General features: G+C 39.0%; 1 protein-coding gene across 2 annotated transcripts in view; it reads right to left on the reverse strand.

Annotated features, from left to right (window-relative positions):
- The window catches only part of UST (uronyl 2-sulfotransferase), a 160,209-nt gene that overhangs the window by 59,060 nt on the left and 87,455 nt on the right, over window positions 1–13,694 (reverse strand). For both annotated transcript variants that reach the window (XM_072333475.1, XM_072333476.1), the window contains exon 4: window positions 12,502–12,581. In XM_072333475.1, coding sequence (XP_072189576.1) covers window positions 12,502–12,581 — 80 coding nt within the window. The remainder of the gene's footprint in view (window positions 1–12,501; window positions 12,582–13,694) is intronic.

The raw sequence follows: 13,694 nt of genomic DNA on the forward strand, positions 1-13,694 counted from the left end.
ACTTACCCCTCCAAAACACAACTTTTCAAATTAATAACATCCATAAAAAATGATGCAAACAACAGCATACAATGCTCTCACTATATATCATATAAGCTTATGTATACTCAAGTAACTATTGCAAAAGATCAGAAAGCCAATTATGTTCTTCCAAGCCTGAGCAGAAAGCGTCTCTTCTCTGGGAAGTATTTGGCTCTCTCATGATAAATGCACTGGATGGGTCCCTTGCATGCCCAGCAGTGCACTGCTGTAATTGAGTTGAGAGGGACAGGTCACCACTTCTCCTGTGAAGAGCACAAAGGGTATACTCCAACAGTCCATATAGCTCTTCCTGCACTTAACTTCTCCTGATTTATTTAACGTATACAATTACATCATTTTTGTTTTAACTGCTCTGTTGTGACAGGTATATTTTCAGAGTCCTCATCAATATAAATAGCTTATTTGCAGCACTAAGTTTTACTAATATTTCCCCATTTCTCTCTCTCTCTCTTTTTTTTTAATAAAATGGAGGGATAAAGAAGGCTGAGAAGTATGCTAGGTGTTGTGAGTCTGCCCTAGAAAAACATGTCTGATGAATTCTGATTTTACTATTTACATGAGCATAACCTTTGCTCAAAGCAGCTACAAACCCCTTCTAGGTGAAGAATAATAATTAAAAAAATAATAAAAATTATAGAATTCAAAAAATTCAACCAAGGCAGTTTGATTTACTGCAGAGTGGAGGATTTGTAAGCTCCTGTTATTCATCATTTCAGTTCTTTTTAAGAAAGGTTAAAAATGAATTCAGACTTATCACTTCACATGAGAAGGCTGCTGCACTTCTGCTCGGCACAAAAACTCTTGGCACAAACAGAAGCATGCACAGATATCCTCTACAGATAAAGGAAATCAAGACACTCAACCTTTCATCTTTAAGAACTATGATTCACTATTACTCATTTAATGTAAATTATTTCCTCTTAAATTAGATAGTTGCTGCAAGTTCAATACAGTGGAAGCAAGCAGGAACTGACAGTGACCTAACATTAATATGAATAGGTACATAGCATCCTTAGAAAGGAAGCACAATTTCCTTTTGCAGCTCTATACAACCACGCTGAAAGCCCAATTGCCTAGGAAGCTTTACAGATGAATTACATTATAGCTCCATTACCTGATCTGCAGCACAATTACAAGGGGAGATCATATTAAAAACATTAATGTAAAACTTTCGGCTTTTTGGAAAGTAAGGTGCAGTAAAATCAAATTTTGACTTCTGAGAATGTATTTTGTTTACAGTATTAGAAACGAAAATTTACTGTAACAACTCAATAAACACATCTGGCAAAGCAATGCCATTCTGTACATGAGGCAATGGGCAGCTCCGCATTGCTCCACCAACCCTCTCCAAGGATGGGCTAATGCCTTTTCTGCAATAATTCCCAGAGGAGCGGGCTGACGTCTTGCCTGCATGGTGCTGCATGGTTCTGCCAACCACCAAACTCAGGGAGTTTACTGTCCCGATTTTGTATCTTTATCTTGTGCTATAGTTATGCTTTCAAGCTTTCTGTTGGAATTTTGGAGGAAAAAAAAAGGTGAGCTGAGATAAATTTTATAGTTTTAAGACTGCATTCTTGGCTGGGCTGCCCTCAGATGGAAGGTATGGTACAAGCTGCACAGTGATTCATAGCTAACAGTAAAACGATGCAAAGTGACAATATTGCACTCATTAATTACATCTTCTAGAACTACGATATCAACAGCAGGAATTGCAGCTTCAAAGTGACTTGTGTGGGTAATATCATTGTAAAAAGTACCAAAAGAATAGCTGAGTAAGCTGCCTCAGACTAGTGAGCAACTAGCAGCTTCGAGCATCGGGCCTTGTATTTCACTATCCTATAAATCTCCCAGAATATGTGATGTTGTATTTCTGCCAGCCTTTTACATTCCTGCATAGTAAACATACAGTGAGTTATTTTTCCCCTATGCTTTTCATTATTCTAAGGTTATGAAAGTAGTCTGAAATACAAATTCATAATGAGCAGCACCAACACAGATACAACTCTTCCCTGTGTCTGTAGAACATCCCCATCTCAAGCAAAGGTAGCACTTGAGGAGGAAATACTAGCGGTGTTTTCATTTCATTCATTTCATTTCATTCATTTCAATCATGCCAAGTTTTCATTTCATTCATGTCAAGTAACAACTGGGAACAAGAGAGAGAGAACTCATTATCAGCACAACCCTAATCTCAGCTTAAGTCAAACTCTGTGATTTATAATCAATCAGTTCCAGATACCTTGCATTTAAGGCTTTTGGAAGGTCTGCCTCAGGAACTCTCTGGACATCTAAGTGATATTTCCTTACAATTTAGAGAGGTTTCCATCAAAAGCAGATGTTGCACGTTACAGAAGAACGGAAAACATAATTAGAAATTATTAGGAGAAATTCCCAACAAACAGTAGAACAGCTAATACAACACTTTGGAAAGTATTACATTTGCCAATATGGTGTGCAGAAAAAAATCCATCTTTGAAAGTCACTGAGATCATAGATCTGTGATATGTATTCACAGAACATTTTGTGACTTGACCTCTTAGGAAGGCTATCACACAAAGAATGCAGGCAAGGGTCAGCAGTTACAATGTGCTCGGTATTGCACGTTCAACTTCCCGTCTGAACCCATTTATCAGGATTGTCAAGGGTGACTCCAGCTGTCTCATGGAAACAGCTGTCACGTAGCAGCTGAAGACAAGGCTAAGGGTGTCCATATGGAAATTGAAATGCAGTAAATTGGGCATAATGAAAAACTGCCTTTCAATGCATGCTGCAACTTAGTAGTGCATGTTGTTTTACAATGCACACAATATTAAAGTCAGTGTAACCAAAACTGCAAATGTGGCTGCCGTGTCCCAAATGAGAAATTCTAAGCAATCACCATCAAATAGAAGAATATGAATACATTATCATGCTTGAGTATTTGAAACTATGCTATTTAATACTTTTATCTGTTTGCCAGAAGAAAAGCAGAAAACAGCTGATAATATTTTCAGATGATGAAGCTGCAAAAGAACAGGATAATGAAGGGACTAGGTCACTGAGAAAGAGCCACTTGAGTCATATGGCAAGCAAGACATAAGTGAACAATGAACTGTCACACAGCAAACTAAACCCTGTGCACTGAGGCATTCACAGGAAAGGAACAATTCTGCTAAGGACGTGCATGCTTGCATAGACTACCAGCAGTGGGAGGAGACCTTACAGACCAGAACATCCTATATTGGAGTAGAGAGGAGCAAAAATCTGCTTAGCACTAACATGACCACTAACCAAGTCATTCCTAAGCAAAGTATGTGCAAAGTTCAGAGCAGAGTCATGAAGATGATGAAAAAGATACCTTACAATGACAAAATTTCACAGTGAAGGTTCTGACCTTGACAAGAAAACAAGAAGTCAAAAAACACCAGAGGAGGTTGAGAGGTGATTTCACTACAGCATATAAGAATTTACACATGAAAGCTTATGTAGGAGAAAAATGTCTGTATAATGCATTATTCAAGGGTGAGAAAGAATACAGAAGTGACTTGGGACTGCAGTAATGCAAATTTTTGCCCCAAGGCAGGATCAGCCATGCATTTATCACTAGCAACTACAAAATCGTTAAGTACAATCTATTTTGTTGCTTTGCTGCTCCTATAATTCAAGCATTTTCCCAGACATCTAATCCAGAACTCTGTAGGTGCAATTTAAAACCACCACTCCTGATATCGTTACATTTAAAGAACAGTATATTCCGTTTGTCTTATTTGTCTTATATAATATTCAAAACTTATCACTGTTTCCGCTTTCCCAGTCATCTCTCTGTTTTCTTTCTCTGCCCTTTCAGACCTCCCACATAAGTCTTTTTTTTTTTTTTTTTTTTTTCCACTCTCTCTTTTATTTTACTTCCTTTTGGACTCTGAGTAATCGACAACTTTCTTAAATTAATTTACTCCAAAATTGGTAATTTAATCTACAGCACACAAGCGAGCACAGAAACCAAAATGACAGTAGAAAGCATAATTTAAGCATTACATTTGAACCCACTGACATTCAGTTCATGCTTAACTAGATTTCAAGTAGTGACTTCTATTCAGAGAATACTGTATCACCAGCTAAATGAAAGCTAAAATGTCTACTATGTGAAGAATGCAGGAAATCTGTGGAAATAAATTCTAAATCAGTTAATCTTAAGAACTGGAAAAACTCCCTATGGAACAATGTTTTCTAAAAAAAAAAAATATAACAACCCACGACCAAAACAACCCACAAAAACAGCAGCACAAACCTCCAATCCCCTAGACCATACAAAGGTCAAACTGCATGTTAGATTTGTGCTTAGCCTTCCAGTTAAAAAGCCTAGCCACAGTCAAAAAACATCATTACACAGTCAGATCATTAAAAAAATTTAGTATAAAAAAAAGAAAAACGATGTAGAAGGGAGTGCAGCACCATGTGGCCATTCATGAAATGTGTACTTTACAAGGCGGACCTCACATGGTGGTAGAAAGTGTTTCATGATGTGTTAGCAAAAAATATAGATTATAATGAACACACATAAAGACACAGTGTTAAGGCTGGGCACACAGGTTTAGCTGACATTTCCCTGCTTTTAAGGGCTTACCTAGAGGGCAGTTACTTTTTTTCTTAACGTACTTTTAATGACATTTCCTAGGTGTGCATGTTTTTTTTTTCAAGGAGAAAAAAAAAATCAACAACATAGAATCATAGAATCACCAAGGTTGGAAAAGACCTAGAAGATCATCCAGTTCAATCGTTCACTTATTACCAATAGCTCCCAAAGTGAAATGAAACTACTTAGGTAGATAAACTTACGTTGCAATTGTTGTTTCAAAATGTTGTGTTAAGGAGGCATCTGAAGAGCCCAATCTCCCACAGCAACAGAGTTGTACAGAGTCAGTGCAAGTTGACTGAACTCCTCAAGGTCGTACAAAGTATGCTTTAGTTTGTCCTTGAAGGGACGCAACCATTCTCCATTTTCTAAGACCAGTCCCATGCATTCACCCAGCACACCTCTTTCATAAACTAGTTGTGCACAGTTAACGCACCTAATAAGCACGTTCTGCAAACACCTGCATTCTGTGTGGGTATTTTTGCTCCTGAGAAATGAAGGAACAAGAATTCTCAAGTTGTTCATAAACATGAGGGTTGTGACAAATACTTCATGGTTTTACTGACCTCTCAGCAGTCTCTAAAACAATCTAAGAAACAAAATTCTATTTCCAAATCGATGGACCAGAGACACATGCACAGGTTAAATCATGCCAAAACAAGACAGCTCAGCTTTAAGAAATAGCAGATGTATCACACAGCCGTTTCAAATGATGAACAATCTAGCATGCAAGGCTTTCAAATACCACGCTTCCAGTACAAAGTCCTCCTGCTTGAAACATGCAGCTAATTCCCATGACATACAGGCAAGTTAATTTTTCAAGATTTGCCTTCTTTTTGTTTGCTGGCTACATACTCGTTTTATAGAACACGTGAACAGGGAATGCTGTAATGTCAAAGTGTTGTGTTAGGCTGTCATTTTTAGAGCTGATTCTGTATCAGAAGACACACGTAACTGGTGAAAAACAGAACAAAAAACCTGCAAATAAACCAATATTCTGAACAATACTCAGAAATTAATTACAGTTTCGGGTTTATTCAAAGTGAATCTTTGTCCACATCCAAGCAGTGGTGGCCACTGGCTATGGCTGAGCAAAATGCCTGCGAGCTCTGTCTGGCTTGGCTTTCCCATCAGCAGGAGCATCTGAAGAAATGCAGTTGTCTCTGAGTCCTCTAATGACCTTCCAAATTTTACTAGAAACAGGTCAATGGGTTCAGAAATTATTCAGGAAATAGGCATGGGGGAGAAACTGTACAGATAGACACAGCATTTGGAACTGTTGTATGAGTCTTAATTCCTCAGAAAACTATGCTAAAAGGACTGCATAGCCCCCTGTTCTCAAGCACATGCACCCAGATACTAAACACACACACACACACACACACACACTGCAGGTAATACACTGCAACTGAAAGAAGGAACAGGGAATCAGCTCAGCAGCACAGAGAATGTGTCCTGCCTCTGAACATTAATTCATTCAGGCTTCAAACAAATAAGATATATTGAACTGAAGCCTAAGAGTTGATTAAAATGTGAGATTAAATTGAGTTCATGCTTTAACTCTTTACATTTCTTTACCACATCACAAGAAATTCTGAAGGAGGTATTCCCCAGTGGTCTATGACTCTTGCAGAAAGTAAAGAATTCATTGCTTCAGTGAAACCTGAAAAAGCCCGTCACTCTCTCTGGGTGGTCTTTTCAACGCTTCTCCTGCCTATGACTTTACCCTGACTTCATCAGCCAGCCTTTATGCAAGCAAAAGTCACTGACAGAAGCACAGTTTTAGATTTTTACCACATTCCCACATAATGTTCATTCACTCTGAGGTGGGAAGGAACAGGCAAGTTTCCAGCTCTCCCTGAACTAGGGGCTGTAAGTGCATGCACTGAAGATCCAAGCACACTTATTGCAATTAGGCGTTAGAGGGAGGAAAGCTGCCTTACCACATCCAGACTGGGAGTTGTGCAATTTTCCCGAACCCTGACTCATTCTGCACCACAGCTTGGCCTCAGCGCCCCTATATGCATTCTTGTGAATGTTCTGCTTCTCTGAAACCTGTGACACTTGGAGCACACTTCAAGGACCATGAATGTTTGCCCAAAGACTACAATAGCTATTTAATTTATCAGGAGATTTTACTAAGAGTTCAAGTGGGGCCTTTCCACAAACTTGAAGCTTCTTTCTGCTTGATTTTTTTCTCAGCCTAAATAAATAAATCATGGGTATCTATGATGAAGCACAGTGAGCAACTTGAAGCTATCATGAAATAGCTTTCTGTGCTTCTCCAAGCTATTCCAGTTCTTCAAAGCTTCTGTAGCCTAGCACTACGCTACTCGCATCTTCTAACACTTGCAATCTCAACAAAAGCAGCAGTGACATATAGGATCATAGGATGGTTGGGTTGGAAGGGACCCCAAGTATCACTGAGCTCCAACACCCTGCCTCAGGCAGAGCCACCAACCTCCAGATCTGCTGCCAGCCCAGGCTGCCCGGAGCCCCATCCCAGCTGGTCCTGAATGCCTCCAGGGATGGATGGGGCACGCACAGCCTCTCTGGCAGCTGTGTGCCAGCACTACACCACTCTGTTACTTTTTCTAGCGTACACGTTCCTAAGTATTTTCTTGTGATCATTGTTTTGGAAGCTTTCCACAGCAATATTAATACAGAAAATTCAATTCAGAGACATAGAAAACTTTATGAAAGATGCCACAAAAGAGTCCACTATTCAAAATCATATAATATTCTGAGTTTTAAGCAATCCATGTGGATCATCAAGTCCAACCCCTGGCTCCACCCAAAATCAAATCCCATGTCTGAAAGTGCTGTCCAAAACCTCCTTTAACTTCAGCACTTGGGGCCATGCCCACTGCCTTGGGCAGCCTGTTTCACGCCCATCACCCTTTGCTGCAGAACCTTTCCCTAATCCCAACCTGACTCACCCCTTGCACTAGAGAGCAGAGCTCAGCACTGCCCCTCTGCTCCCTGTGAGGAGCTGCAGCTGCCATAAGGCCCCTCATCTCCCTCTGCTCTAGGCTGAACCAACCCAGGGACCTCATAAGTCTTGCCCTCCAGACCCCTCACCATCTTTGTAGCCCTCCTTTGGGAGCTTTGTAAAGTTTTATGTCCTTACATTGAGGTGATCAAACCTGCTTGAGGTGAGGCTGCACACACAGAACAGAAGAAGACAACCCCTTCCCTCACCTGGTAGCAGTGCTGGGCCTGATGCACCCCATGGTACAGCTGGCCCTTCTGGCTTCCAGGGCTCACTGCTGGCTCATGTTCAACTTGCTTTCAGCCAGAACTGCCAGATCCCTTTCCATGGGGCTGCTCTCCAGCCTGTACATAGATACAGCTCTGCTTCATCCCAAGTACAGAATCCCCAGCATTTGTTCTTGTTAAATTTCATGTGGTTGGTGATTTCCCAGTCTACTAATTTGTCAAGATCTTTGCAAGTCCTCTCTACCCTCAAGGGAGTCAACAGGTCTTCCCAATTCAGTGTTGTTTACAAGCTATTTGGTATAACTTTGAGTATTTCATCCAAGTTTTTATGAAGACATTAAAAAGAACTGGTACTAAAATGGAGCACTGAAAAACTCCTCTAGTGACCATCTGGTCATTTACTATAACCCTTTGGATCTGACCCATCAGCCAATCGTTCACCCACCTCATTATGTTTCTGCCTAGCAGTATGCAGGATGTTTTCTCCAGAAGGATGTTGTGAGAAACGGTGTTGAAAGCTTCTCTGAAATTCAAAAGATGACACTAACCATCTTCCCTTGGCCAATGAGGTGGGTAACTTTGGGACACTTGTGCCTTCTTGCTTTCTCCTTGAATAACACATTTAATAACAAGGACCACTTCCATAGGGTGATAGTGTCACAAATAGTGACCAGAAAGAAATCTAGAAAGAGGCCAGGTTATTCTGTTGAAAATGTAATTTTGGAGAGTGTAAACATGAGAGCTGCAAAGAAATATTTTTCTTTTCTTTTTTTTTTCCTTGACTGTTTACTTGTTTTCCCTATCTGTTTAGGATATATTAGTAAAGTTTATACTAGTTTGGAATACAGACCTGACCATTTACATTCCATGAAGACGACAAGGACACTGAAGAAATTTCTGAGAAGAATAGAGAAGTATTAAATGGATGATTAAAGCACCCAACTGCAAGAGATCTAAGAGCTGCTGTTATCAAAAAGAAGACTGACAGGTGTTTGGAGACAGCAGTGGATGGATGCACCGTGAGAAGCACCAGAGAACAGAAAACATTTAATTGAATGAGAATCTAAATCTCTCAGGCAAACAGAGAGGAATTCAAATTATTGTGACTAATTTCCAATGTAACTCTAAAGCTGACAGATAACTGGGACGAAGTACCTAAGGAAGTGGTAGAGTCAGTGTAATTAGAAGTCTTCAAACAACTCGGATGTTTTTATGGAAGACTTTTGAGAAATACACCCCTTTTCCAATCAAGAGCAAGAAAACATGCAGAGCTAGCCTCAGCAGCAACAGCCAGTATCAACCAAGAACATTTCAAAGCGGGGTTATCAGAAGAAAGTCAGATATGAATAGGTCGGTCCAATGTTAAAGATTACCTGAACAGGATGATGATTATGGAGCCATAGCGATTCTCATTCAGGAATCATATGCCAAGAATTCAATAAACAGCTCCATCCTCCCCACAGCAATGGTTCCGAAACAGACTCGATGGAACATAGGGATGTCTCCTAAAGCTAGCTCTATTTGCACAGGGTAGACTGGAAACACAAGCTGTGAAACACTGTGAACTAAGTTTTCCTTTAACTGGTCTATGACAGACAGAAGATGCCACACAGAAAATCCCTCATGTCAGTGAACAGCAGAACACATTTCTTTACCTTTCTCTGCCTCTTTGTACTATCTTGAATTGTGGAAAGATAATCCCAAACTAAAGAAAGACCAGAACACTGGAAAGTAAGTGAAGATTCAGTGACTGCAGCTGAACGAGCACACACTCTTTAAACTGCTCTTCAAAGAGAGAGGAAAATGTTCCTGGCAAGCACTACAGTTTTGCATTTTCAGAATTGTATTCGGCAGAACTAACTGTGCCTCTGAAACACGCATGTGCTCAAATTCATCAGTGACCTCAGCCTTCGTCTTCCCTTCCACAGGAGATTATTTTTCTGGAAAGAAGTTATAGGCAATATAGGCCATTCTTTTTTCTTTTTTTTTTTTTTTTCCCCCTCCATTTGGAAACAATCTACATAGCACAAGTAAATGACACGTTTTTCTGAATATTCGGAGTGCTGACAAGTTTATAAGCAGGTGCAGGCTGCAAAAGAGGAAAATCCAAATGATTTGTGAATGCTGTTATTCACATCAGGGACATTAAACACAAAGCAAGTTTATTTTTCTTACTACTGTTTGGGAAGCCGAGAGGCATCAAAAACCGGAGGCAAAGCAGACTTCTGTTTTGCAGGACTCTGCTTACACTTTATCTCTTTCTCTAACATCCAACAATATGCTCAAAACTGTTGACAGCAATCCCGATGGATTCTGAAGGAAGTTGTTTTTTAAAAAAAAGGAATGACCTTGAAGCTTACAGGAAGAGTAGTGAAGATAACTTGCCTTTACCTCCTATCTGTTCGCTTTGCAAGCACAGGTAGGAGAAGAATAAAGTGTTCTCTGTCCCTTTCTGCAAATAAAGCCCAAAATTCCAAAGGTATAAATTACAGAATGAAAAGTAGCCTTGTTTGCTGCAGTAATGCCCAGGATGGCTGCCCATGAAAAACTTTGTTATCTCCCAGAATGGTTCGGCTACAATGCCTTGAAGAAAGTGTTGTCCCTTTCCTTTTGAAATGGGCCTTTTTAAGCTGTGTTATCTTGTACTTTTTGCCCAAAGGATTTATGTATGCCCCAATCCTGAAATGTTCTAGGACAGGTTGAATGGGAAACTGGGCAAGTTGATCTAGTCCGTGGTAATCCTACCCATGACAGGGGAGTCAGAACTGGATGGTCTTTAAGGTCCCTTCCAATCCAAGTCATTCTATGGTTCTATGATTCTGTTTCACTCTCCACTACACTGGCTTCTCAATAACATTTATTGCATAAGGTCTTGAGTTGACAGTCAGAAAACACCACACTGATACTCTGATGCTGTTTACTTTAATTTTTATGGTATCATTTGGCTTTTATGTTGACATCACAATTAGATGTAACACCATCAATAAATTTTGAAACTAGACTAAATCTCTCACAAGTATTCAGTTTATCAGAAAACACTACAAAATGCTAAACCAAAATCAAGCAATGTTGATGAACTTTAATGATATTTCATTTAAATGACTGATCAGACTCTTCATACCAGAGAGCTACTAATTAAAACAAATCTCTCAGTTAAAGGAAAAAAATACATTCTTCAGATTTGCAAGTAACAACCAAAAGGTAATTGCAAATGTTTTTATACATTTCATGTAGTTCTATATATATTGTCACAAATCTGTTTTGGAAGAAAATTGTAGACAGATTTAATCCTATGGATACACAACAAAAGACACATATTATCTGTGTGACAAGGATGCATCATATTTGTAGGAAATGGAATCATAGGAGGAGCAAGAGGTAAACATGCTCATATTTTTCTTATATATCTAATGCTATGTACCATCTGTGAAAAATCAGTTTCATTCAAGAACTTCCCTTTGACCCTCAGGCATGTAACTTGTTTGATCCTGCATTTCAGCTGGGAGAAGAGATTATTTACCAACGATGTGAAGTCCTATTCTAATGAGTTTTATAATTTAAATATAATGTAAACAGAATTGTTGCAGAATCAAACTAGGGAAGATCTATTTCAGCTTAACTCTTCAGGTTTTATGCAATGAAATCATGCCCATATTCAGTTTCAGGCAAGATGAACTTTCAATTCCTCAAAATAGTGTATTTTCTGAAAAAACACCTCCCTTACTACATTCTCCACCCATGCCTGAAGCCATACATTCAAAGCAGATGCACTAACATTACTGCATAAGCAAAACACTGGGAAGCTAGGCAAGCTTCTGCAAAGTCCTCTAGAAAATTCACACTTCTGCAGAAATTCTTTTATCTAAACACCGGGAGCCCAAATTAGTAGCACAGATGGCACAGATCCTGAATGTAATTTGAAAATTAAACTTAAAGACTGGGCAATAATCATCTGCAGGCAGCTTTAACCTCTGTATCCTGGCTAAATGCTAACTGGCACAACTCATTCACATCCTTCCAAAAATTCCTCAGAAGTTTCATCCAAACTCATTTTCCTTCACATTCTATGCCATAAATATCTCTAGAGTCTTACCATGTATTTTAAATAGCTGCTACTTTTTATTACAGAAAAGATTACATTCTCATGATACAGAGTGCAATTCGTTTGCATGGTTTATACGTCTCTATTCTACAGAATCTGGGCTGCTTTACCAGTACAAAATTAAAGTGGCTAAATAAAAGCCCAGGTACAAAAATAATCAACTTACTGGAGTTTTCATTCAGAGGCTAGCACACAGAGATCTAACATTCAGGAAAGTCTGCTGCCCCTTTTAAAACATAAATGCACAGCTCAAAGACCCAAATTGCCACCTCATACATGTTGGCTGGAAATGTTATCAATGAAGGTAATCCTGGTGGTAAATGCATGCAACAACTCTCCGGATTTTCAAAAACATACTGTGCATAACTATTTGGTAGCAAAGAGACAGCAGGAAAAATCCCCTCTAAATGCAACTTTCATTGCCAGAAAAAATGGTCTATTGTATTGTTTATACTTAAAAAAGAAGGGAATATATTCACTGTATTACAACCAATGAAAAACATTTTTAAATGAAAAAACGTCTTACCTTGAGAAGTTGAGGAAATGAACATGTCTAGTGAATAAATAGGGCTGCTCAGCAGTGCTTATGTTTTTAATCAGTTCCATCTAAAAAGAATTAACAGATCAAATTATCCATGTTATTGCAAAGCGTATCTGGAGACAAATATAACAATCAACCAACATACAGTGGTTTAATTTTCAAGTCAGCATTACTCAGGTACTCCTTCTCCACTATCCCTCCCAAACACTGTTAGGGATGGCACTATTACTATTTCACGTCTAAGCAAAAAGGCTAAAGATGCAAACACCATTGTGACATCACAGACCTAACACACTTCCAGAAGTAGGTATCAATTTAAAGAAAGGCATAAATGAAAGGAAAAACCTAAATTCTGCGCCAGAAGTGGCAGCTGTCTTCTGAAGACACTGGCTCTATTAGATAGAACGCCAAAATGAAAAATGTCTGAAAAAGCAACAGAAAGTGGAAGATGAATCAATTTGGGACAGAAGAGCATGGCAGAAAATCATGTCTGGACTATACAAATATTGAGCTACCTCTAAGAGACATCAAACATTATTTTGTTTTTCTGTCTTGATATTCTGACATTCTGCCATGATTTCTACATTGTGTGTTACACTTTGTTGCTTCTTATCCACCTTGCACTCTCCATTTTTTCCCTAGGATACACATTCTGTCTTTGTCTTTCAGACAAGACGAGGCATAGATATTTGTGAAATCAAATAAAAATGGGAACATAACAAATACGCTCTTCTCTACCTCCCTCTGCCTTCAACAATTGAATACACTTGTGTGTACAACAAGCACTGAAACAAATTCTTCATTCATCTTCGCAGGATGGGCGTTTCCCTGTCAATCGAGTTTAAGTATAGAAAGCTTTATGTCTAAGACAGTTTATAAACACAAAGAAATTGAACAAAAACCAGAGGTGACCAAAGAAATAAAGAGTATGAATGGAATAGAGAAACAAGAAAACAACAAGAAAACACATGAATAAAAAATATATATATAATAATACAGCAAGAAGGGAATAGGCTTCAGTTGGTCATATTCAGACTCTGGATTATTCAACCCAAGTACAAAGAAGTCTTCACAAAGCTCTGCCTGTACAATAAAAATGCAGTGTAGAAGAAATTCAGCAATCTCAAGAGCAGAACTTGCCCAGCCCCCATTTAGAAAGCCTGTGACACCTTCTAATA

The sequence above is a fragment of the Excalfactoria chinensis genome, chromosome 3 (genome assembly GCF_039878825.1).
Source record: "Excalfactoria chinensis isolate bCotChi1 chromosome 3, bCotChi1.hap2, whole genome shotgun sequence".
Lineage (NCBI taxonomy): Eukaryota > Metazoa > Chordata > Aves > Galliformes > Phasianidae > Excalfactoria > Excalfactoria chinensis.